Source organism: Ranitomeya imitator, chromosome 1 (genome assembly GCF_032444005.1).
Source record: "Ranitomeya imitator isolate aRanImi1 chromosome 1, aRanImi1.pri, whole genome shotgun sequence".
Taxonomy (NCBI): Eukaryota; Metazoa; Chordata; class Amphibia; order Anura; family Dendrobatidae; genus Ranitomeya; species Ranitomeya imitator.
Genome location: NC_091282.1, coordinates 134,006,712 through 134,031,280, shown reverse-complemented (window position 1 = coordinate 134,031,280; position 24,569 = coordinate 134,006,712). Strand labels below are relative to the sequence as shown.

The 24,569-nt window shown below is 44.4% G+C and overlaps 1 protein-coding gene across 1 annotated transcript in view; it reads right to left on the bottom strand.

The window, feature by feature from the left end:
- Nucleotides 1–472: 472 nt before the first annotated feature.
- LOC138664469 (V-type proton ATPase subunit S1-like protein) overlaps nt 473–24,569 on the bottom strand; it is a 152,396-nt gene continuing 128,299 nt past the window's right edge. The window contains exon 7 of the mRNA XM_069751199.1: nt 473–1,107. Within this exon, the coding sequence (XP_069607300.1) occupies nt 781–1,107 (327 nt within the window). The 3' untranslated portion in view covers nt 473–780. The remainder of the gene's footprint in view (nt 1,108–24,569) is intronic.

The window sequence follows — 24,569 nt, the reverse complement described above, 5'->3', positions numbered from 1 at the left end:
CTACTTACAAATCCACCCAACTTCTTCTTCTAAAAGTATGATGGAATTCAGGAGTAGTGAGCAAATACCGGCAAGGGGGCAGGCTGTTAAACATAAGGTCCCCTCTATTCGCAGGATCCATAGCAGTCATGTATCTTGTCACTATTGGTTATAAGCCACGGCCCGGACTGCCCACGCACGGAGGGATTTAAAAATGGGAACTATGTAGAACGATATTTGTAAATGAAGCATTTGACAGACTAGATAAGAAAAATCTCTCAGTGGTTTCAACCTCCCATAATGGGACACAAAAGCTTCTAATCCATTTTATTAGATGTCGGACAGCTGTTTTCACTTCTGGCTTATGCTTGTACCTACACTGCACATACTCCAGGAAATGACATGAAGTACGGTACATATAGGCAGTTTAGTGCATTTGTGTGCTTGGTGCAATTTTTTTTTTTTTACAAGAAAGGCAAAGTATTTTCTTCTTATGAGACCTAAATCTTTATTCATTTCATACATGATTTTCCAGCAGCAGGACTGCGGCAGTCATTGATATCTTTACTGTCCTTGATCTAACACATCAACATTACATTCTGTGCCATAAATGTTCTTGTGACAAAGTGCCCTGTAGTGTCACAAGAGTCTTTCAGGGTCTTCGGTCCTCAGAGTTACTGCGTTGCACAAGAGTTTATTTTATAACGTCTTTATCTGGGGAGTCATTTCTTGGAAACTCTGTTTTAATGTGAAATCAGAATAACGGAAATACACAAAGGGGAACAATGGTCAATTATGAAGCTAACGAGAAACAGATGCACACTGCTGAATGCTGAGTCTATAGTACTGTGACTGCCTCAGCTCGTAGAACTCCTGTGCGTTGCCTCTGAGGGGCTCCCTCTCATCTTCCAGGTAACTGCCTTTCAATTTAGGAAAATAAGTGGCAGAGCATTTCCTCTGGTAATGTAGATCCATCGATTTCAGATGTATCAGCATGTGGAGCGCGTAGGCCAATACCAGTAGGAGGATAAGTGACATGACAAGACCCATAAGAATGGCTGGAGAAAAGTAGGTTGCACAGTCCTTGGCATAGGCAAACTCTCCATCTTCAATGTTAAATCCCTGTATCTGTAAAAAATAGCATATGGTAATTAGGTGATAATTGTGATCCTGGAAGTCAGATGCCTAAGACCCTCATGATCACAAGAACAGGGGTCCAGTATCCCCATTATGAATGGAGCAGCTTTGCATATGCAGCCCTACTCACTTCTATTGGTCAAAGGGGGCACTAGTTCCCATTCAAGATGACCACTGACATAGATAATGAATAGAGCAATAATTACACAAGTGCACCACCTCTCCATTCATGCTGGCGACATGTTACATAGTTACATAGTTATTAAGGTTGAAGGAAGACTATAAGTCCATCTAGTTCAACCCATAGCCTAACCTAACATGTCCTAACATGTTGATGTGACCAAGGTTGGCAACCATCCAGAAATTCCAAAACAGTAGGTAAAAGTAGGGCACTTTTTTGCCCTGTCTGCAAAAAAATATTGAAGACATCCATGATATTTGTGAAGTTGAAACTTATGCAGATTATTTAATTATCATTTTACTGTTTACAGTGATTGCAGCTGATATCTTCACATCAAAATTATGGGCTGTACCCGTGGACCACTTATAACCATAATGATTTATAATAGTTTTCTAATGTGTCCATAAAAATATTGTCTGTCCATGATTTTTTGATAAGCTGGCCAGAAAAAATAAAAAGTCCAGTTGGCAACCCATGCATGGGACCCCTATTTTCATGACTGAAGGGAGCCCCATGATTATGCTTCCAATCATACATATGTCACATATCTTGGAATAAATGGTATTGGCGGGAGAACCCCTTAATTTTCTAGTTGTTTGGGCTACAGAAAAAACACTTACATGGGTTGTTCACTTTGGAAAATGCATTTTTGATGCTAAGGATATAAGCTGGTCACAAGGAATAACGCTGCTGGGACCCCCAGTGATCAGCAGCAAACTCTGCAGGAAGCTGGAAGCCATTGCTTCGTTCCTCTGTCTGCTCTGATTCTGCAGTTTACCTCGATTCAAGTGAAATAATGCTGACTTGCAGTACCAGACACAGCCACATTTACAAGAGTTGCGCTCTGTTGGCGTCTTGACTGCTGTACACAAGATTGCTTTTCTATTCTCCCTTTTATTATACCCCGTACAGTAATTATAATATAGTATGTTTATAGTCTATGTATTTATTTCTGTGCATTGCTTATAATCAAGGAAAAAGTGGTTCACTGCATTATGAAAACCATATGTAACATAGTAACATAGTAACATAGTTAGTAAGGCCGAAAAAAGACATTTGTCCATCCAGTTCAGCCTATATTCCATCATAATAAATACCCAGATCTACGTCCTTCTACAGAACCTAATAATTGTATGATACAATATTGTTCTGCTCCAGGAAGACATCCAGGCCTCTCTTGAACCCCTCGACTGAGTTCGCCATCACCACCTCCTCAGGCAAGCAATTCCAGATTCTCACTGCCCTAACAGTAAAGAATCCTCTTCTGTGTTGGTGGAAAAACCTTCTCTCCTCCAGACGCAAAGAATGCCCCCTTGTGCCCGTCACCTTCCTTGGTATAAACAGATCCTCAGCGAGATATTTGTATTGTCCCCTTATATACTTATACATGGTTATTAGATCGCCCCTCAGTCGTCTTTTTTCTAGACTAAATAATCCTAATTTCGCTAATCTATCTGGGTATTGTAGTTCTCCCATCCCCTTTATTAATTTTGTTGCCCTCCTTTGTACTCTCTCTAGTTCCATTATATCCTTCCTGAGCACCGGTGCCCAAAACTGGACACAGTACTCCATGTGCGGTCTAACTAGGGATTTGTACAGAGGCAGTATAATGCTCTCATCATGTGTATCCAGACCTCTTTTAATGCACCCCATGATCCTGTTTGCCTTGGCAGCTGCTGCCTGGCACTGGCTGCTCCAGGTAAGTTTATCATTAACTAGGATCCCCAAGTCCTTCTCCCTGTCAGATTTACCCAGTGGTTTCCCGTTCAGTGTGTAATGGTGATATTGATTCCCTCTTCCCATGTGTATAACCTTACATTTATCATTGTTAAACCTCATCTGCCACCTTTCAGCCCAAGTTTCCAACTTATCCAGATCCATCTGTAGCAGAATACTATCTTCTCTTGTATTAACTGCTTTACATAGTTTTGTATCATCTGCAAATATCGATATTTTACTGTGTAAACCTTCTACCAGATCATTAATGAATATGTTGAAGAGAACAGGTCCCAATACTGACCCCTGCGGTACCCCACTGGTCACAGCGACCCAGTTAGAGACTATACCATTTATAACCACCCTCTGCTTTCTATCACTAAGCCAGTTACTAACCCATTTACACACATTTTCCCCCAGACCAAGCATTCTCATTTTGTGTACCAACCTCTTGTGCGGCACGGTATCAAACGCTTTGGAAAAATCGAGATATACCACGTCCAATGACTCACCGTGGTCCAGTCTATAGCTTACCTCTTCATAAAAACTGATTAGATTAGTTTGACAGGAGCGATTTCTCATAAACCCATGCTGATATGGAGTTAAACAGTTATTCTCATTGAGATAATCCAGAATAACATCCCTCAGAAACCCTTCAAATATTTTACCAACAATAGAGGTTAGACTTACTGGCCTATAATTTCCAGGTTCACTTTTAGAGCCCTTTTTGAATATTGGCACCACATTTGCTATGCGCCAGTCCTGCGGAACAGACCCTGTCGCTATAGAGTCACTAAAAATAAGAAATAATGGTTTATCTATTACATTACTTAGTTCTCTTAGTACTCGTGGGTGTATGCCATCCGGACCCGGAGATTTATCTATTTTAATCTTATTTAGCCGGTTTCGCACCTCTTCTTGGGTTAGATTGGTGACCCTTAATATAGGGTTTTCATTGTTTCTTGGGATTTCACCTAGCATTTCATTTTCCACCGTGAATACCGTGGAGAAGAAGGTGTTTAATATGTTAGCTTTTTCCTCGTCATCTACAACCATTCTTTCCTCACTATTTTTTAAGGGGCCTACATTTTCAGTTTTTATTCTTTTACTATTGATATAGTTGAAGAACAGTTTGGGATTAGTTTTACTCTCCTTAGCAATGTGCTTCTCTGTTTCCTTTTTGGCAGCTTTAATTAGTTTTTTAGATAAAGTATTTTTCTCCCTATAGTTTTTTAGAGCTTCAATGGTGCCATCCTGCTTTAGTAGTGCAAATGCTTTCTTTTTACTGTTAATTGCCTGTCTTACTTCTTTGTTTAGCCACATTGGGTTTTTCCTATTTCTAGTCCTTTTATTCCCACAAGGTATAAACCGCTTACACTGCCTATTTAGGATGTTCTTAAACATTTCCCATTTATTATCTGTATTCTCATTTCTGAGGATATTGTCCCAGTCTACCAGATTAAGGGCATCTCTAAGCTGGTCAAACTTTGCCTTCCTAAAGTTCAATGTTTTTGTGACTCCCTGACAAGTCCCCCTAGTGAAAGACAGGTGAAACTGCACAATATTGTGGTCGCTATTTCCTAAATGCCCAACCACCTGCAGATTTGTTATTCTGTCAGGTCTATTAGATAGTATTAGGTCTAAAAGTGCTGCTCCTCTGGTTGGATTCTGCACCAATTGTGAAAGATAATTTTTCTTGGTTATTAGCAGAAACCTGTTGCCTTTATGGGTTTCACAGGTTTCTGTTTCCCAGTTAATATCCGGGTAGTTAACCCCTTCCCGACCCATGACGCCACGTAGGCGTCATGAAAGTCGGTGCCATTCCGACCCATGACGCCTATGCGGCGTCATGGAAAGATCGCGTCCCTGCAGATCGGGTGAAAGGGTTAACTCCCATTTCACCCGATCTGCAGGGACAGGGGGAGTGGTAGTTTAGCCCAGGGGGGGTGGCTTCACCCCCTCGTGGCTACGATCGCTCTGATTGGCTGTTGAAAGTGAAACTGCCAATCAGAGCGATTTGTAATATTTCACCCATTATAACGGGTGAAATATTACAATCCAGCCATGGCCGATGCTGAAATATCATCGGCCATGGCTGGAAATACTAGTGTGCCCCCACCCCACCCCTCCGATCGCCCCCCCACCCCCCCGATCTGGCCGGTACACTGCTCCGGCTCCCCTCCGTCCTGTGCTCCGCTCCCCCCCGTGCTCGTGTCCGCTCCCCCCGTGCTCCAATCACCCCCCGTGCTCCAATCACCCCCCCTGCACTCCGATCCACCCCCCCCGTGCTCCGTTCCACCCCCCCGTGCTCCATTCCAGCCCCCCCGTGCTCCGTTCCACGCCCCCCGCGCTCCGTTCCACCCCTCCCGCGCTCCGATTCCCCCCCCCCCGTGCTCCGATCCCCCCCCCCGTGGTCCCCCCCCACCCTATCATACTTACCGATCCAGCCGTGGTCCCGTCCGTCTTCTCCCGGGCGCCGCCATCTTCCAAAATGGCGGGCGCATGCGCAGTGCGCCCGCCGAATCTGCCGGCCGGCAGATTCGTTCCAAAGTGCATTTTGATCACTGAGATATAATCTATCTCAGTGATCAAAATAAAAAAAATAATAAATGACCCCCCCCCTTTGTCACCCCCATAGGTAGGGACAATAAAAAAATAAAGAAATTTTTTTTTTTCCACTAATGTTAGAATAGGGTTAGGGTTAGGGGTAGGGTTAGGGTTAGGGGTAGGGTTAGGGGTAGGGTTAGGGCTAGGGTTAGGGCTAGGGTTAGGGCTAGGGTTAGGGCTAGGGTTAGGGGTAGGGCTAGGGGTAGGGCTAGGGTTAGGGGTAGGGTTAGGGCTAGGGTTAGGGGTAGGGTTAGGGTTAGGGGTAGGGTTAGGGTTAGGAATGTGCACACGTATTCTGGTCCTCTGCGGATTTTTCCGCTGCGGATTTCATAAATCCGCAGTGCTAAACCGCTGCGGATTTATGGCGGATTTACCGCGTTTTTATGCGCATTTCACTGCGGTTTTACAATTACGATTTTCTATTGGAGCAGTTGTAAAACCGCTGCGGAATCCGCACAAAGAAGTGACATGCTGCGGAATGTAAACCGCTGCGTTTCCGTGCAGTTTTTCCGCAGCATGTGTACAGTGATTTTTGTTTCCCGTAGGTTTACATTGAACTGTAAACTCATGGGAAACTGCTGCGGATCCGCAGCGTTTTCCGCAGCGTGTGCACATACCTTTAGAATTAGGCTATGTGCACACGGTGCGGATTTGGCTGCGGATTCGCAGCAGTGTTCCATCAGGTTTACAGTACCATGTAAACATATGGAAACCAAATCCGCTGTGCCCATGGTGCAGAAAATACCGTGCGGAAACGCTGCGTTGTATTTTCCGCAGCATGTCAATTCTTTGTGCGGATTCCGCAGCGTTTTACACCTGTTCCTCAATAGGAATCCGCAGGTGAAATCCGCACAAAAAACACTGGAAATCCGCGGAAAATCCGCAGGTAAAACACAGTGCCTTTTACCCGCGGATTTTTCAAAAATGGTGTGGAAATATCTCACACGAATCCGCAACGTGGGCACATAGCCTTAGGGTTAGGGTTGGAATTAGGGTTGTGGTTAGGGTTAGGGGTGTGTTGGGGTTAGTGTTGTGGTTAGGGGTGTGTTGGGGTTAGGGTTGTGATTAGGGTTATGGCTACAGTTGGGATTAGGGTTAGGGGTGTGTTGGGGTTAGTGTTGGAGTTAGAATTGAGGGGTTACCACTGTTTAGGCACATCAGGGGTCTCCAAACGCAACATGGCGCCACCATTGATTCCAGCCAATCTCGTATTCAAAAAGTCAAATGGTGCTCCCTCACTTCCGAGCCCTGACGTGTGCCCAAACAGTGGTTTACCCCCACATATGGGGTACCAGCATACTCAGGACAAACTGCGCAACAATTACTGGGGTCCAATTTCTCCTGTTACCCTTGTGAATCTAAAAAAATGCTTGCTAAAACATAATTTTTGAGGAAAGAAAAATGATTTTTTATTTTCACGGCTCTGCGTTGTAAACGTCTGTGAAGCACTTGGGGGTTCAAAGTGCTCACCACATATCTAGATAAGTTCCTTGGGGGGTCTAGTTTCTAAAATGGGGTCACTTGTGGGGGGTTTCTACTGTTTAGGCACACCAGGGGCTCTGCAAACGCAACGTGACACCCGCAGACCATTCCATCAAAGTCTGCATTTCAAAAGTCACTACTTCCCTTCTGAGCCCCGACGTGTGCCCAAACAGTGGTTTACCCCCACATATGGGGTATCAGCGTACTCAGGAGAAACTGGACAACAACTTTTGGGGTCCAATTTCTCCTGTAACCCTTGGGAAAATAAAAAATTCTGGGCTAAATAATTATTTTTGAGGAAAGAAAACGTATTTATTATTTTCACGGCTCTGCATTATAAACTTCTATGAAGCACTTGGGGGTTCAAAGTGCTCACCACACATCTAGATAAGTTCCTTTCAGGGTCTAGTTTCCAAAATGGGGTCACTTGTGGGGGGTTTCTACTGTTTAGGCACATCAGGGGCTCTGCAAACGCAACGTGACGCCCGCAGAGCATTCCATCAAAGTCTGCATTTCAAAACGTCACTACTTCAATTCCAAGCCCCGGCATGTGCCCAAACAGTAGTTTACCCCCACATATGGGGTATCACCGTACTCAGGAGAAACTGGACAACAAATATTGGGGTCAAATTTCTCCTGTTACCCTTGGGAAAATTAAAAAATTCTGGGCTAAATAATTATTTTTGAGGAAAGAAAACGTATTTATTATTTTCACGGCTCTGCATTATAAACTTCTATGAAGCACTTGGGGGTTCAAAGTGCTCACCACACATCTAGATAAGTTCCTTTGGGGGTCTAGTTTCCAAAATGGGGTCACTTGTGGGGGGTTTCTACTGTTAAGCCACATCAGGGGCTCTGCAAACGCAACGTGACGCCCACAGAGCATTCCATCAAAGTCTGCATTTCAAAACGTCACTACTTCACTTCCGACCCCCGGCATGTGCCCAAACAGTGATTTACCCCCACATATGGGGTATCAGCGTACTCAGGAGAAACTGGACAACAACTTTTGGGGTCAAATTTCTCCTGTTACCCTTGGGAAAATAAAAAATTGCAGGCTAAAAGATCATTTTTGAGAAAATAATTTTTTTTTTTATTTTCATGGCTCTGCGTTATAAACTTCTGTGAAGCACTTGGGGGTTCAAAGTCCTCACCACACATCTAGATTAGTTCCTTTGGGGGTCTAGTTTCTAAAATGGTGTCATTTCTGGGGGATCTCCAATGTTTAGGCACACAGGGGCTCTTCAAACGTGACATGGTGTCCGCTAATGATTGGAGCTAATTTTCCATTTAAAAAGCCAAATGGCGTGCCATCCCTTCCGAGCCCTGCCGTGCGCCCAAACAGTGGTTTACCCCCACATATGGGGTCTCAGCGTACTCAGGACAAACTGGACAACAATATTTGGGGTCCAATTTCTCCTATTATCCTTGGCAAAATAGGAAATTCCAGGCTAAAAAATCATTTTTGAGGAAAGAAAAATTATTTTTTATTTTCATGGCTCTGCGTTATAAACTTCTGTGAAGCACCTGGGGGTTTAAAGTGCTCAATATGCATCTAGATAAGTTCGTTGGGGGGTCTAGTTTCCAAAATGGGGTCACTTGTGCGGGAGCTCCAATGTTTAGGCACACAGGGGCTCTCCAAATGCGACATGGTGTCCGCTAACAATTGGAGCTAATTTTCCATTCAAAAAGTCAAATGGCGCGCCTTCTCTTCCGAGCCCTGCCGAGTGCCCAAACAGTGGTTTACCCCCACATATGAGGTATCGGCGTACTCGGGAGAAATTGCCCAACAAATTTTATGATCCATTTTATCCTACTGCCCATGTGAAAATGAAAAAATTGAGGCGAAAAGAATTTTTTTGTGAAAAAAAATTACTTTTTCATTTTTACAGATCAATTTGTGAAGCACCTGAGGGTTTAAAGTGCTCACTAGGCATCTAAATTAGTTCCTTGGGGGGTCTAGTTTCCAAAATGGGGTCACTTGTGGGGGAGCGCCAATGTTTAGGCACACAGGAGCTATCCAAACGCGACATGGTGTCCGCTAACGATGGAAATAATTTTTCATTCAAAAAGTCAAATGGCGCTCCTTCCCTTCCGAGCCTTACCATGTGCCCAAACAGTGGTTTACCCCCACATGTGAGGTATCGGTGTACTCAGGAGAAATTGCCCAACACATTTTAGGATCCATTTTATCCTGTTGCCCATGTGAAAATGAAAAAATTGAGGCTAAAAGAATTTTTTTGTGAAAAAAAAGTACTTTTTCATTTTTACGGATCAATTTGTGAAGCACCTGGGGGTTCAAAGTGCTCACTATGCATCTAGATAAGTTCCTTGGGGCGTCTAGTTTCCAAAATGGGGTCACTTGTGGGGGAGCTCCAATTTTTAGGCACACGGGGGCTCTCCAAACGTGACATGGTGTCCGCTAAAGAGTGGAGCCAATTTTTGATTCAAAAAGTCAAATGGCGCTCCTTCCCTTCCAAGCCCTGCCGTGCGCCAAAACAGTGGTTTACCCCCACATATGAGGTATCAGCGTACTCAGGACAAATTGGACAACAACTTTCGTGGTTCAGTTTCTCCTTTTACCATTGGGAAAATAAAAAAATTGTTGCTAAAAGATAATTTTTGTGACTAAAAAGTTAAATGTTCATTTTTTCCTTCCATGTTGCTTCTGCTGCTGTGAAGCACCTGAAGAGTTAATAAACTTCTTGAATGTGGTTTTGAGTACCTTGAGGGGTGCAGTTTTTAGAATGGTGTCACTTTTGGGTATTTTCAGCCATATAGACCCCTCAAACTGACTTCAAATGTGAGGTGGTCCCTAAAAAAAATGGTTTTGTAAATTTCGTTGTAAAAATGACAAATCGCTGGTCGAATTTCAACCCTTATAACTTCCTAACAAAAAAAAATTTTGTTTCCAAAATTGTGCTGATGTAAAGTAAACATGTGGGAAATGTTATTTATTAGCTATTTTGTGTCACATATCTCTCTGGTTTAACAGAATAAAAATTCAAAATGTGAAAATTGCAAAATTTTCAAAATTTTCGCCAAATTTCCGTGTTTATCACAAATAAATGCAGAATTTATTGACCTAAATTTACCACTAACATGAAGCCCAATATGTCACGAAAAAACAATCTCAGAACCGCTAGGATCCGTTGAAGCGTTCCTGAGTTATTACCTCATAAAGGGACACTGGTCAGAATTGCAAAAAACGGCAAGGTCTTTAAGGTCAAAATAGGCTGGGTCTTGAAGGGGTTAAAGTCCCCCATAACCAGGACCTCATTATGGGTTGCAGCTTCATCTATCTGCTTTAGAAGTAGACTTTCCATGCTTTCTGTTATATTTGGGGGTTTGTAACAGACCCCAATGAGAATTTTGTTACCATTTTTCCCTCCATGAATTTCAACCCATATGGACTCGACATCCTCATTCCCTTCGCTAATATCCTCCCTTAAAGTGGACTTTAGACAAGACTTTACATAGAGACAAACCCCTCCTCCTCTACGATTTTTACGATCCTTTCTAAACAGACTGTAACCCTGTAAGTTAACTGCCCAGTCATAGCTTTCATCTAACCATGTCTCGGTTATTCCCACTATGTCAAAGTTACCTGTAGATATTTCTGCTTCTAGTTCTTCCATCTTGTTTGTCAGGCTTCTGGCGTTTGCGAGCATGCAGTTTAGAGGATTTTGTTTTGTTCCAATCTCCTCACTGTGGATTGTTTTAGAAATGTTCTTACCTCCCTTCTGAATATGTTTTCCTGGGTCGTCTTTGTTCGAGTCTAATGTTTTTCTTCCCGTCCCCTCTTCTTCTAGTTTAACGCCCTCCTGATGAGTGTAGCGAGTCTTCTGGCGAATGTGTGTTTCCCAGGTTTGTTGAGGTGTAGTCCGTCTCTGGCGAGGAGTCCATCATACCAGTAATTCACACCGTGGTCCAGGAATCCAAATCCTTGTTGTCTGCACCATCGTCTTAGCCAGTTGTTTGCATCAAGGATCCTGTTCCATCTCCTGGTGCCATGCCCGTCTACTGGAAGGATAGAAGAAAAAACTACCTGTGCATCCAGTTCCTTTACTTTCTTCCCCAACTCTTCAAAGTCCTTGCAGATTGTCGGTAGGTCCTTCCTTGCCGTGTCATTGGTGCCAACATGTATCAGAAGAAATGGGTGGACGTCCTTGGAGCTGAAGAGCTTTGGTATCCTATCGGTCACATCCTTGATCATCGCACCTGGAAGGCAGCATACTTCTCTTGCAGTTATGTCCGGTCTGCAGATGGTTGCTTCTGTGCCTCTCAGTAGTGAGTCTCCCACCACCACCACTCTTCGTTGCTTCTTGGCTGTACTTTTTGCTGTCACTTGTTGCTGTGTGCCCTTTTCTTTTTTGCTTGCTGGTATTGCTTCATTCTTAGGTGTGCCATCTTCATCCTCTACAAAGATTTGATATCGGTTCTTCAGTTGTGTGGTTGGTGATTTCTCCATGGTCTTCTTGCTTCTTTTGGTCACATGCTTCCACTCATCTGCTTTTGGAGGTTCTCTGACACTTTTTTCACCTTCTGTGACCAGTAGAGATGCTTCTGTTCTGTCTAGAAAGTCTTCATTCTCTTTGATGAGTTTCAAAGTTGCTATTCTTTCTTCCAGACCCCGCACCTTTTCTTCTAAAAGGGCCACTAGTCTACACTTCTGACAGGTGAAATTGGATTCTTCTTCTGGTCGATCTGTGAACATGTAGCACATGCTGCAGCTCACCATGTAGGTTGTCACATCTGCCATGTTGCTCCTAGATCCTGCTGACTTGCTGTGTGTTTTCCTTCTTGTGTAATCTACTCAGCCAAGCTCTCTTGCAATAATGTCCTACAGGCAAAAATTCCTTACGGCGCGCGGTTTGGTGATGCTTTCGAAGCAGCTGGTCCCGGCTGTACCCAACGATCTTCTAGCTTAGGGAGACTTCGCTTCTCCCAGAAGGCACCTGGAATATGCAAATTAGCCTCCTGAAGCTTGAATCCCTGGTTTGGTGATGCTTTCGAAGCAGCTGGTCCCGGCTGTACCCAACGATCTTCTAGCTTAGGGAGACTTCGCTTCTCCCAGAAGGCACCTGGAATATGCAAATTAGCCTCCTGAAGCTTGAATCCCTGGTTTGGTGATGCTTTCGAAGCAGCTGGTCCCGGCTGTACCCAACGATCTTCTAGCTTAGGGAGACTTCGCTTCTCCCAGAAGGCACCTGGAATATGCAAATTAGCCTCCTGAAGCTTGAATCCCTGGTTTGGTGATGCTTTCGAAGCAGCTGGTCCCGGCTGTACCCAACGATCTTCTAGCTTAGGGAGACTTCGCTTCTCCCAGAAGGCACCTGGAATATGCAAATTAGCCTCCTGAAGCTTGAATCCCTGGTTTGGTGATGCTTTCGAAGCAGCTGGTCCCGGCTGTACCCAACGATCTTCTAGCTTAGGGAGACTTCGCTTCTCCCAGAAGGCACCTGGAATATGCAAATTAGCCTCCTGAAGCTTGAATCCCTGGTTTGGTGATGCTTTCGAAGCAGCTGGTCCCGGCTGTACCCAACGATCTTCTAGCTTAGGGAGACTTCGCTTCTCCCAGAAGGCACCTGGAATATGCAAATTAGCCTCCTGAAGCTTGAATCCCTGGTATGTATGTAAACGTGGATAGAAGATAGATAGATAGATAGATAGATAGATAGATATTGTTGAGCAAGTGTGCTCGGATATAGCATTATCTGAGCATGCTTCGGTGTTACTAACAGGAAATCCCTGCATGTGTTGCGCCTGTCTAACAGCCACAAATCATGAAGCCACGTGGGTTCAAACATATCCCAGTATTTCGGATAATAATACCTAAGCATGCTCAGATAACACTATATCTGAGCACGCTCGCTCATCCTAGATATATAATACTGAAAAACCCGACAAGCACCTCCTTAGTGTGAATAGGTACAAGCTGCAATAATTACACAATATGTAAAAAGAAAACGCAGCAGCACTCTATAGAGGCCAAGACATACAGAAACACTGGAAACATTAACTCCAAGCTATACTGTTACTTAGTAAGATGTACCGTAATTTTCGCTTTGTAAGATGCATTTTATTTCCCCCAAATTTGGGGGGGAAATCGGGGTGCGTCTTACAAAACGGATATTCCGCTTACCGTTACAGGCTGGGATGAGGGGGTGTCCGCAGCTGTTGTGCTTGTCCGCTGCTGCCCAGGGTGATGCTGGAGTCTCCGGTGCTGCGGGGGGCTCTGCCAACATTTTGGGAAAGGCCAGAGCCCCCTCGCAGTTCGTCCATGCTTTGCTGTGCGACAAACTCCGGGAAAATGGCAGCCGGAATCTCAGGAGATGAGATTTTAGCACTGAGATCTCATTTCTCGAGATCTTGGTCCCAAGATCTCCATCTGCGCATGCGCCGCCTCCCAGCGGCCATTTTCCCGAAATCCACTGCACAGGAAAGCATGGACGAACTGCCGCGGGGCTCTGGCTTTTCTAAAAACGTCGGCAGAGCCCCCCGCAGCACCAGAGACACCCCCACAGCACCGGAGACACCCCCACAGCACTGGAGACACCCTTGCAGCACAGGAGACACCCCCGCAGCATCGGAGACACCCCTGTAGTGCAGGAGCCCTCTGCAGCACAGGAGCCCCCCTGCAGCATAGGACACCTGCACACCCCCTCATCCCAGCCTGCAGCAATGCTCCACTCCTGCCTCCGCCAGCAGTGACCCTGGGACCCCGCTTCACCGCAGCCACCACCCCGGTAAGCAATAAGACGCATGGATTATAAGAAGCACCACCAATTTATAAAAAAAAAAGTTTTTTTCCTATTTTTCTCCTCAAAATTTGGGGTGTGTCTTATAATCCGGAGCATCTTATAAAGCGAAAAATACGGTACTTACAAAAAAAGCAAAGGTTCTTAGCCCGAAAGTGGCATGTTCAGTAGAATAGGAAAGATGTATGATAGGACCCATCAGAGAAGTGTCACCTTGCCATGGTTGATGGGCACATATGAATTGGCCAGTTTAGGCGCTAAGAAGCTTTGATTTTTTGTAAGTACATCTTACTAAGTAACTATACAGCTTGGAGTTAATGTTTCCAGTGTTTCTGTATGTCTTGGCCCTTATAGACTGCTTCTGTGTTTTCTTTTTACATAGACAGATAGAAATATAAGTTCCATCTTCAACAGGGAACAAGAATAGTCCAAATATTAGACAACATTCAGAAATACAAAATTCAAATAAAGGTTAAGGTATGTTCATACTAGGCGGTTTTGCTATGCTTTTTTTCGGCTTTTTTATGCTGCTTTTTCAGCTGCTTTTTACAGTACCAGCAAAGCCTATGAGATTTCTGAAATCTTATGCGCCGACATTGGGTTTTTTTGTCATCAGGATTTTGTGCTTTGCAGCATTTTTTTTACATAGAACAGGTCAGCGTTTTTGAAGCGTTTTTCACCCATTGACTTGAATGGATGGTGATAAAATGCTGCAAATGCGCAGGTTGACTTTTTTGCAGCGTATTTGCTAAAGAAAAGTCAAGGACTTAAGAATGTGACCTAGATGGCAGGCTGCATGGTTGTATAATGCGACCATACAGCCTGTGATCCAGCAGAGACATTGAGCAGCTGACCCAAACCCCATTCAGTTGAATGGGGGGCCCGACAATACAGTTTTTGCCGTGCTGTCATGTGCATGACAACACAGCAAAAAATGCTTATCGGTGGCGAAATCATCCCTGCTCATCATAGAGCCACGGTTGCCATGCTGTCAAAATACCAGGTGAGCTAGCAGCTGTGATTGGAGGTATAAAGTTTACCTCTGGTCACTGGTGTTGGCTGATGGGACTACTGCCGCTAATAGCAGTGAGAGCAGGAGCAGCTGATGGGGGTATGCACTGTAAATAAATAATTTTAAAAAAAAACCTGCATGGGTTCCCCGTATTTTTGATAACCAGCCAGTCAAAACTCACAACTCAAAACTCACAACTGGGGGCTGCAACCCTCAACTATCAGTATTAGCAAGGCTGGTTATTATTATACATATTTTTATAGCCCCATTTATTCCATGGCGCTTTACAAATGAATACGGGACAAATATAGACAAATACATTAAATATGACAAAAAACAAGGCACATGGGTACATAAGGAGGGAGGACCCAGCCCGCGAGGGCTCACAGTCTGCAGGGGATGGGTGATGATACACTAGGAGAGTGTAGGGGGGCAGGTTGTGTGGCGGTTCAGTAGGTTCAAGATCACTGCAGGCTGTAGGTTATCAAGAATAGAGGGGTTCCCATGCTGTTTTTTTAATTATTTAAATAAATAATTTACAAAAACGGAGTGGGGTCCCTGTTGTGAATTCTGTGGCAGAGCTCCCTCCTGTGGTCACAAGTGGTACTTCGGCTGATTCTCTCTGGGAGCTTCCGTTTGTGGAGGAAAGTGGTACTGCGGCTTCTGAGTTTCCTCCCTCAGGTGATCTGGTGAGGTCGTTAGGTGCTTCTCTACTTAACTCCACCTAATGCTTTGATCCATGCTTCCTGTCAATGTTCCAGTGTTGGACTTGTTTTTCCCTGGATCATTCCTGTGGCCTGCTGCTCTGCATAGCTAAGTTCTTCTTTGCTATTTGTTTGCTATTTTTTCTGTCCAGCTTGTCTATTTGTTTTGCTGGAAGCTCTGGGACGCAAAGGGTGTACCTCCGTGCCGTTAGTTCGGTACGGAGGGTCTTTTTGCCCCCTTTGCGTGGTTTTCTTTAGGGTTTTGTGTAGACCGCAAAGTTATCTTTCCTATCCTCGCTCTGTTAAGAAAGTCGGGCCTCACTTTGCTGAATCTATTTCATCCCTACGTTTGTCTTTTCATCTTAACTCACAGTCATTATATGTGGGGGGCTGCCTTTTCCTTTGGGGTATTTCTCTGAGGCAAGGTAGGCTTATTTTCTATCTTCAGGCTAGTTAGTTTCTCAGGCTGTGCCGAGTTGCATAGGCGAGTTAGGCGCAATTCACGGCTGCCTCTAGTGTTGTTTGGAGAGGATTAGGGATTGCGGTCTGCAGAGTTCCCACGTCTCAGAGCTCGTTCTATTATTTTGGGTTATTGTCAGATCACTGTATGTGCTCTGACCGCTATGTCCATTGTGATACTGAAGTGCCTATCACAACAGTACAGGAAGCTGATGATTCTCAATAGAGGGAAAAAAGAAGTTCTGAGACCATTTTTTTTCTTTGCACTGTGTTTTGCCTTTTTTTCCCCCTAGACATTTGGGTGGTTCAGGACACAGGTGTAGCAATGGACATTAAAGGTCTGTTTTCATGTGTGGATCAGCTCACGGCAAGAGTTCAAAATATTCAAGATTTTGTGGTTCAGAATTCTTTGTTAGAACCGAGAATTCCTATTCCAGATTTGTTTTTTGGAGATAGAACTAAATTTCTGAGTTTCAAAAATAATTGTAAATTATTTCTGGCTTTGAAACCTCGCTCCTCTGGTGACCCAGTTCAACAGGTTAGGATCGTCATTTCTTTTTTGCGTGGCGACCCTCAGGACTGGGCATTTTCTCTTGCGTCAGGAGATCCTGCATTAAGTAATATCGATGCGTTTTTCCTGGCGCTTGGATTGCTGTACGATGAGCCTAATTCAGTGGATCAGGCAGAAAAAAATTTGCTGGCTCTTTGTCAGGCTCAGGATGAGATAGAGGTATATTGTCAGAAATTTAGAAAGTGGTCCGTTCTCACTCAATGGAATGAATCTGCGCTGGCAGCTATATTCAGAAAGGGTCTCTCTGAAGCCCTTAAGGATGTCATGGTGGGATTTCCTATGCCTGCTGGTTTGAATGAGTCTATGTCTTTGGCCATTCAGATCGGTCGACGCTTGCGTGAGCGTAAATCTGTGCATCATTTGGCGGTATTACCTGAGATTAAACCTAAGTCTATGCAGGGCGATAGGACTATGACCAGAGTTGAACGGCAAGAACACAGACGTTTGAATGGGCTGTGTTTCTACTGTGGTGATTCCACTCATGCTATTTCTGATTGTCCTAAGCGCACTAAGCGGTTCGCTAGGTCTGCCACCATTGGTACAGTACAGTCAAAATTTCTTCTGTCCGTTACCTTGATCTGCTCTTTGTCATCGTATTCTGTCATGGCGTTTGTGGATTCAGGCGCTGCCCTGAATTTGATGGACTTGGAATATGCTAAGCATTGTGGGTTTTTCTTGGAGCCCTTGCAGTGTCCTATTCCATTGAGAGGAATTGATGCTACGCCTTTGGCCAAGAATAAGCCTCAATACTGGACCCAGCTGACCATGTGCATGGCTCCTGCACATCAGGAGGTTATTCGCTTTCTGGTGTTGCATAATCTGCATGATGTGGTCGTGTTGGGGTTGCCATGGCTACAAGCCCATAATCCAGTATTGGATTGGAAATCCATGTCGGTGTCCAGCTGGGGTTGTCAGGGGGTACATGGTGATGTTCCATTTCTGTCAATTTCGTCATCCACCCCTTCTGAGGTTCCAGAGTTCTTGTCTGATTACCGGGATGTATTTGATGAGCCCAAGTCCGATGCCCTACCTCCGCATAGGGATTGTGATTGTGCTATCAATTTGATTCCTGGTAGTAAATTCCCAAAGGGTCGACTGTTTAATTTATCCGTGCCTGAGCACACCGCTATGCTCAGTTATGTGAAGGAATCCCTGGAGAAGGGGCATATTCGCCCGTCATCGTCGCCATTAGGAGCAGGGTTCTTTTTTGTAGCCAAGAAGGATGGTTCGCTGAGACCTTGTATAGATTACCGCCTTCTTAAGATCGCTGTTAAATTTCAGTACCCCTTGCCATTGTTATCTGATTTGTTTGCTCGGATTAAGGGGGCTAGTTGGTTCACCAAGATAGATCTTCGTGGTGCGTATAATCTGGTGATGCACAGGTAGTTTTTTCTTCTATCCTTCCAGTAGACGGGCATGGCACCAGGAGATGGAACAGGATCCTTGATGCAAACAACTGGCTAAGACGATGGTGCAGACAACAAGGATTCGGATTCCTGGACCACGGTGTGAATTACTTGTACGATGGACTCCTCGCCAGAGACGGACTGCACCTCAACAAACCTGGGAAACACACATTCGCCAGAAGACTCGCTACACTCATCAGGAGGGCGTTAAACTAGAAGAAGAGGGGACGGGAAGAAAAACATTAGACTTGAACAAAGAAGACCCAGAAAAACATACTCAGAAGGGAGGTAAGAACATTTCTAAAACAACCCACAGCGAGGATATTGGAAGAAAACAAAATCCTCTAAACTGCATGCTCGCAAACGCCAGAAGCCTGACAAACAAGATGGAAGAACTAGAAGCAGAAATATCTACAGGTAACTTTGACATAGTGGGAATAACCGAGACATGGTTAGATGAAAGCTATGACTGGGCAGTTAACTTACAGGGTTACAGTCTGTTTAGAAAGGATCGTAAAAATCGGAGAGGAGGAGGGGTTTGTCTCTATGTAAAGTCTTGTCTAAAGTCCACTTTAAGGGAGGATATTAGCGAAGGGAATGAGGATGTCGAGTCCATATGGGTCGAAATTCATGGAGGGAAAAATGGTAACAAAATTCTCATTGGGGTCTGTTACAAACCCCCAAATATAACAGAAACCATGGAAAGTCTACTTCTAAAGCAGATAGATGAAGCTGCAACCCATAATGAGGTCCTGGTTATGGGGGACTTTAACTACCCGGATATTAACTGGAAAACAGAAACCTGTGAAACCCATAAAGGCAACAGGTTTCTGCTAATAACCAAGAAAAATTATCTTTCACAATTGGTGCAGAATCCAACCAGAGGAGCAGCACTTTTAGACCTAATACTATCTAATAGACCTGACAGAATAACAAATCTGCAGGTGGTCGGGCATCTAGGAAATAGCGACCACAATATTGTACAGTTTCACCTGTCTTTCACTAGGGGGACTTGTCAGGGAGTCACAAAAACACTGAACTTTAGGAAGGCAAAGTTTGACCAGCTTAGAGATGCCCTTAATCTGGTAGACTGGGACAATATCCTCAGAAATAAGAATACAGATAATAAATGGGAAATGTTTAAGAACATCCTAAATAGGCAGTGTAAGTGGTTTATACCTTGTGGGAATAAAAGGACTAGAAATAGGAAAAACCCAATGTGGCTAAACAAAGAAGTAAGTCAGGCAATTAACAGTAAAAAGAAAGCATTTGCACTACTAAAGCAGAATGGCACCATTGAAGCTCTAAAAAACTATAGGGAGAAAAATACTTTATCTAAAAAACTAATTAAAGCTGCCAAAAAGGAAACAGAGAAGCACATTGCTAAGGAGAGTAAAACTAATCCCAAACTGTTCTTCAACTATATCAATAGTAAAAGAATAAAAACTGAAAATGTAGGCCCCTTAAAAAATTGTGAGGAATGTATGGTTGTAGATGATGAGGAAAAAGCTAACATATTAAACACCTTCTTCTCCACGGTATTCACGGTGGAAAATGAAATGCTAGGTGAAATCCCAAGAAACAATGAAAACCCTATATTAAGGGTCACCAATCTAACCCAAGAAGAGGTGCGAAACCGGCTAAATAAGATTAAAATAGATAAATCTCCGGGTCCGGATGGCATACACCCACGAGTACTAAGAGAACTAAGAAATGTAATATATAAACCATTATTTCTTATTTTTAGGGACTCTATAGCGACAGGGTCTGTTCCGCAGGACTGGCGCATAGCAAATGTGGTGCCAATATTCAAAAAGGGCTCTAAAAGTGAACCTGGAAATTATAGGCCAGTAAGTCTAACCTCTATTGTTGGTAAAATATTTGAAGGGTTTCTGAGGGATGTTATTCTGGATTATCTCAATGAGAATAACTATTTAACTCCATATCAGCATGGGTTTATGAGAAATCGCTCCTGTCAAACCAATCTAATCAGTTTTTATGAAGAGGTAAGCTATAGGCTGGACCACGGTGAGTCATTGGACGTGGTATATCTCGATTTTTCCAAAGCGTTTGATACCGTGCCGCACAAGAGGTTGGTACACAAAATGAGAATGCTTGGTCTGGGGGAAAATGTGTGTAAATGGGTTAGTAACTGGCTTAGTGATAGAAAGCAGAGGGTGGTTATAAATGGTATAGTCTCTAACTGGGTCGCTGTGACCAGTGGGGTACCGCAGGGGTCAGTATTGGGACCTGTTCTCTTCAACATATTCATTAATGATCTGGTAGAAGGTTTACACAGTAAAATATCGATATTTGCAGATGATACAAAATTATGTAAAGCAGTTAATACAAGAGAAGATAGTATTCTGCTACAGATGGATCTGGATAAGTTGGAAACTTGGGCTGAAAGGTGGCAGATGAGGTTTAACAATGATAAATGTAAGATTATACACATGGGAAGAAGGAATCAATATCACCATTACACACTGAATTGGAAACCACTGGGTAAATCTGACAGGGAGAAGGACTTGGGGATCCTAGTTAATGATAAACTAACCTGGAGCAGCCAGTGCCAGGCAGCAGCTGCCAAGGCAAACAGGATCATGGGGTGCATTAAAAGAGGTCTGGATACACATGATGAGAGCATTATACTGCCTCTGTACAAATCCCTAGTTAGACCGCACATGGAGTACTGTGTCCAGTTTTGGGCACCGGTGCTCAGGAAGGATATAATGGAACTAGAGAGAGTACAAAGGAGGGCAACAAAATTAATAAAGGGGATGGGAGAACTACAATACCCAGATAGATTAGCGAAATTAGGATTATTTAGTCTAGAAAAAAGACGACTGAGGGGCGATCTAATAACCATGTATAAGTATATAAGGGGACAATACAAATATCTCGCTGAGGATCTGTTTATACCAAGGAAGGTGACGGGCACAAGGGGGCATTCTTTGCGTCTGGAGGAGAGAAGGTTTTTCCACCAACATAGAAGAGGATTCTTTACTGTTAGGGCAGTGAGAATCTGGAATTGCTTGCCTGAGGAGGTGGTGATGGCGAACTCAGTCGAGGGGTTCAAGAGAGGCCTGGATGTCTTCCTGGAGCAGAACAATATTGTATCATACAATTATTAGGTTCTGTAGAAGGACGTAGATCTGGGGATTTATTATGATGGAATATAGGCTGAACTGGATGGACAAATGTCTTTTTTCGGCCTTACTAACTATGTTACTATGTTACTATGTTACTATGGTGCGAATCAGGCGAGGCGATGAATGGAAAACTGCATTTAATACGCCCGAGGGTCATTTTGAGTATCTAGTGATGCCATTCGGACTTGCCAATGCTCCATCAGTGTTTCAGTCCTTTATGCATGACATCTTCCGAGAGTACCTGGATAAATTCCTGATTGTGTACTTGGATGACATTTTGATCTTCTCGGATGATTGGGAGTCTCATGTGAAGCAGGTCAGAACGGTTTTTCAGGTCCTGCGTGCTAATTCTTTGTTTTGAAGGGATCAAAGTGTCTCTTTAGTGTGCAGAAGGTTTCATTTTTGGGGTTCATCTTTTCCCCTTCTACTATCGAGATGGATCCTGTTAAGGTCCAAGCCATCCATGATTGGACTCAGCCGACATCTCTGAAAAGTCTGCAAAAGTTCCTGGGCTTTGCTAATTTTTATCGTCGCTTCATCTGCAATTTTTCTAGAATTGCCAAACCATTGACCGATTTGACCAAGAAGGGTGCTGATTTGGTCAATTGGTCTTCTGCTGCTGTGGAAGCTTTTCAAGAGTTGAAGCGTCGTTTTTCTTCTGCCCCTGTGTTGTGTCAACCAGATGTTTCTCTTCCGTTCCAGGTCGAGGTTGATGCTTCTGAGATTGGAGCAGGGGCTGTTTTGTCGCAGAGAGGTTCTGATTGCTCAGTGATGAAACCATGCGCTTTTTTTTCCAGGAAGTTTTCGTCTGCTGAGCGAAATTATGATGTGGGCAACCGAGAGTTGCTGGCCATGAAGTGGGCATTCGAGGAGTGGCGTCATTGGCTTGAAGGAGCTAAGCATCGCGTGGTGGTATTGACTGATCATAAGAACTTGACTTATCTCGAGTCTGCTAAGCGTTTGAATCCTAGACAGGCTCGTTGGTCGCTGTTTTTTGCCCATTTTGACTTTGTGATTTCGTACCTTCCGGGCTCTAAAAATGTGAAGGCGGATGCTCTGTCTAGGAGTTTTGTGCCCGACTCTCCGGGTTTATCTGAGCCGGCGGGTATCCTCAAGGAAGGAGTAATTGTGTCTGCCATCTCCCCTGATTTGCGGTGGGTGCTGCAAAAATTTCAGGCTAATAAACCTGATCGTTGTCCAGCGGAGAAACTGTTTGTCCCTGATATGTGGACGAATAAAGTTATCTCTGAGGTTCATTGTTCGGTGTTGGCTGGTCATCCTGGAGTCTTTGGTACCAGAGAGTAAGTGGCTAGATCCTTTTGGTGGCCATCTCTGTCGCGGGATGTGCGTACTTTTGTGCAGTCCTGTGGGACTTGTGCTCGGGCTAAGCCCTGCTGTTCTCGTGCCAGTGGGTTGCTTTTGCCCTTGCCGGTCCCGAAGAGGCCTTGGACACATATCTCTATGGATTTTATTTCAGATCTTCCCGTTTCTCAAAAGATGTCAGTCATTTGGGTGGTCTGTGATCGCTTTTCTAAGATGGTCCATCTGGTACCCTTGTCTAAATTGCCTTGCTCCTCTGATTTGGTGCCATTGTTCTTCCAGCATGTGGTTCGTTTGCATGGCATTCCAGAGAATATCGTTTCTGACAGAGGTTCCCAGTTTGTTTCGAGGTTTTGGCGAGCCTTTTGTGGTAGGATGGGCATTGACTTGTCTTTTTCCTCGGCTTTCCATCCTCAGACTAATGGCCAGACCGAACGAACCAATCAGACCTTGGAAACCTATCTGAGATGCTTTGTTTCTGCCGATCAGGATGACTGGGTGTCCTTTTTGCCTTTGGCTGAGTTCGCCCTTAATAATCGGGCCAGCTACCTTGGTTTCGCCATTTTTCTGCAATTCTGGGTTCCATCCTCGTTTCTCTTCAGGACAGGTTGAGTCTTCGGACTGTCCTGGTGTGGATACTGTGGTGGACAGGTTGCAGCAGATTTGGACTCATGTAGTGGACAATTTGACCTTGTCCCAGGAGAAGGCTCAACGTTTCGCTAATCGCAGACGCCGTGTGGGTCCCCGACTTCGTGTTGGGGATCTGGTTTGGTTATCTTCTCGTCATATTCCTATGAAGGTTTCCTCTCCTAAGTTTAAACCTCGTTTCATTGGTCCGTATAGGATTTCTGAGGTTCTTAATCCTGTGTCTTTTCGTCTGACCCTCCCAGATTCTTTTTCCATACATAACGTATTCCATAGGTCATTGTTGCGGAGATACGTGGCACCTATGGTTCCATCTGTTGACCCTCCTGCCCCGATTTTGGTGGAGGGGGAATTGGAGTATATTGTGGAGAAGATTTTGGATTCTCGTGTTTCAAGACGGAAACTCCAGTATCTGGTTAAATGGAAGGGTTATGCTCAGGAAGATAATTCCTGGGTTTTTGCCTCTGATGTCCATGCTCCCGATCTTGTTCGTGCCTTTCATGTGGCTCATCCTGGTCGGCCTGGGGGCTCTGGTGAGGGTTCGGTGACCCCTCCTCAAGGGGGGGGTACTGTTGTGAATTCTGTGGCAGAGCTCCCTCCTGTGGTCACAAGTGGTACTTCGGCTGATTCTCTCTGGGAGCTTCCGTTTGTGGAGGAAAGTGGTACTGCGGCTTCTGAGTTTCCTCCCTCAGGTGATCTGGTGAGGTCGTTAGGTGCTTCTCTACTTAACTCCACCTAATGCTTTGATCCATGCTTCCTGTCAATGTTCCAGTGTTGGACTTGTTTTTCCCTGGATCATTCCTGTGGCCTGCTGCTCTGCATAGCTAAGTTCTTCTTTGCTATTTGTTTGCTATTTTTTCTGTCCAGCTTGTCTATTTGTTTTGCTGGAAGCTCTGGGACGCAAAGGGTGTACCTCCGTGCCGTTAGTTCGGTACGGAGGGTCTATTTGCCCCCTTTGCGTGGTTTTCTTTAGGGTTTTGTGTAGACCACAAAGTTATCTTTCCTATCCTCGCTCTGTTAAGAAAGTCGGGCCTCACTTTGCTGAATCTATTTCATCCCTACGTTTGTCTTTTCATCTTAACTCACAGTCATTATATGTGGGGGGCTGCCTTTTCCTTTGGGGTATTTCTCTGAGGCAAGGTAGGCTTATTTTCTATCTTCAGGCTAGTTAGTTTCTCAGGCTGTGCCGAGTTGCATAGGCGAGTTAGGCGCAATCCACGGCTGCCTCTAGTGTTGTTTGGAGAGGATTAGGGATTGCGGTCTGCAGAGTTCCCACGTCTCAGAGCTCGTTCTATTATTTTGGGTTATTGTCAGATCACTGTATGTGCTCTGACCGCTATGTCCATTGTGATACTGAAGTGCCTATCACAACAGGTCCCCCCCATTTTTGACAATCAGCATTGCTAAAGCAAACAGCTCGGGGCTGATATTAATAGC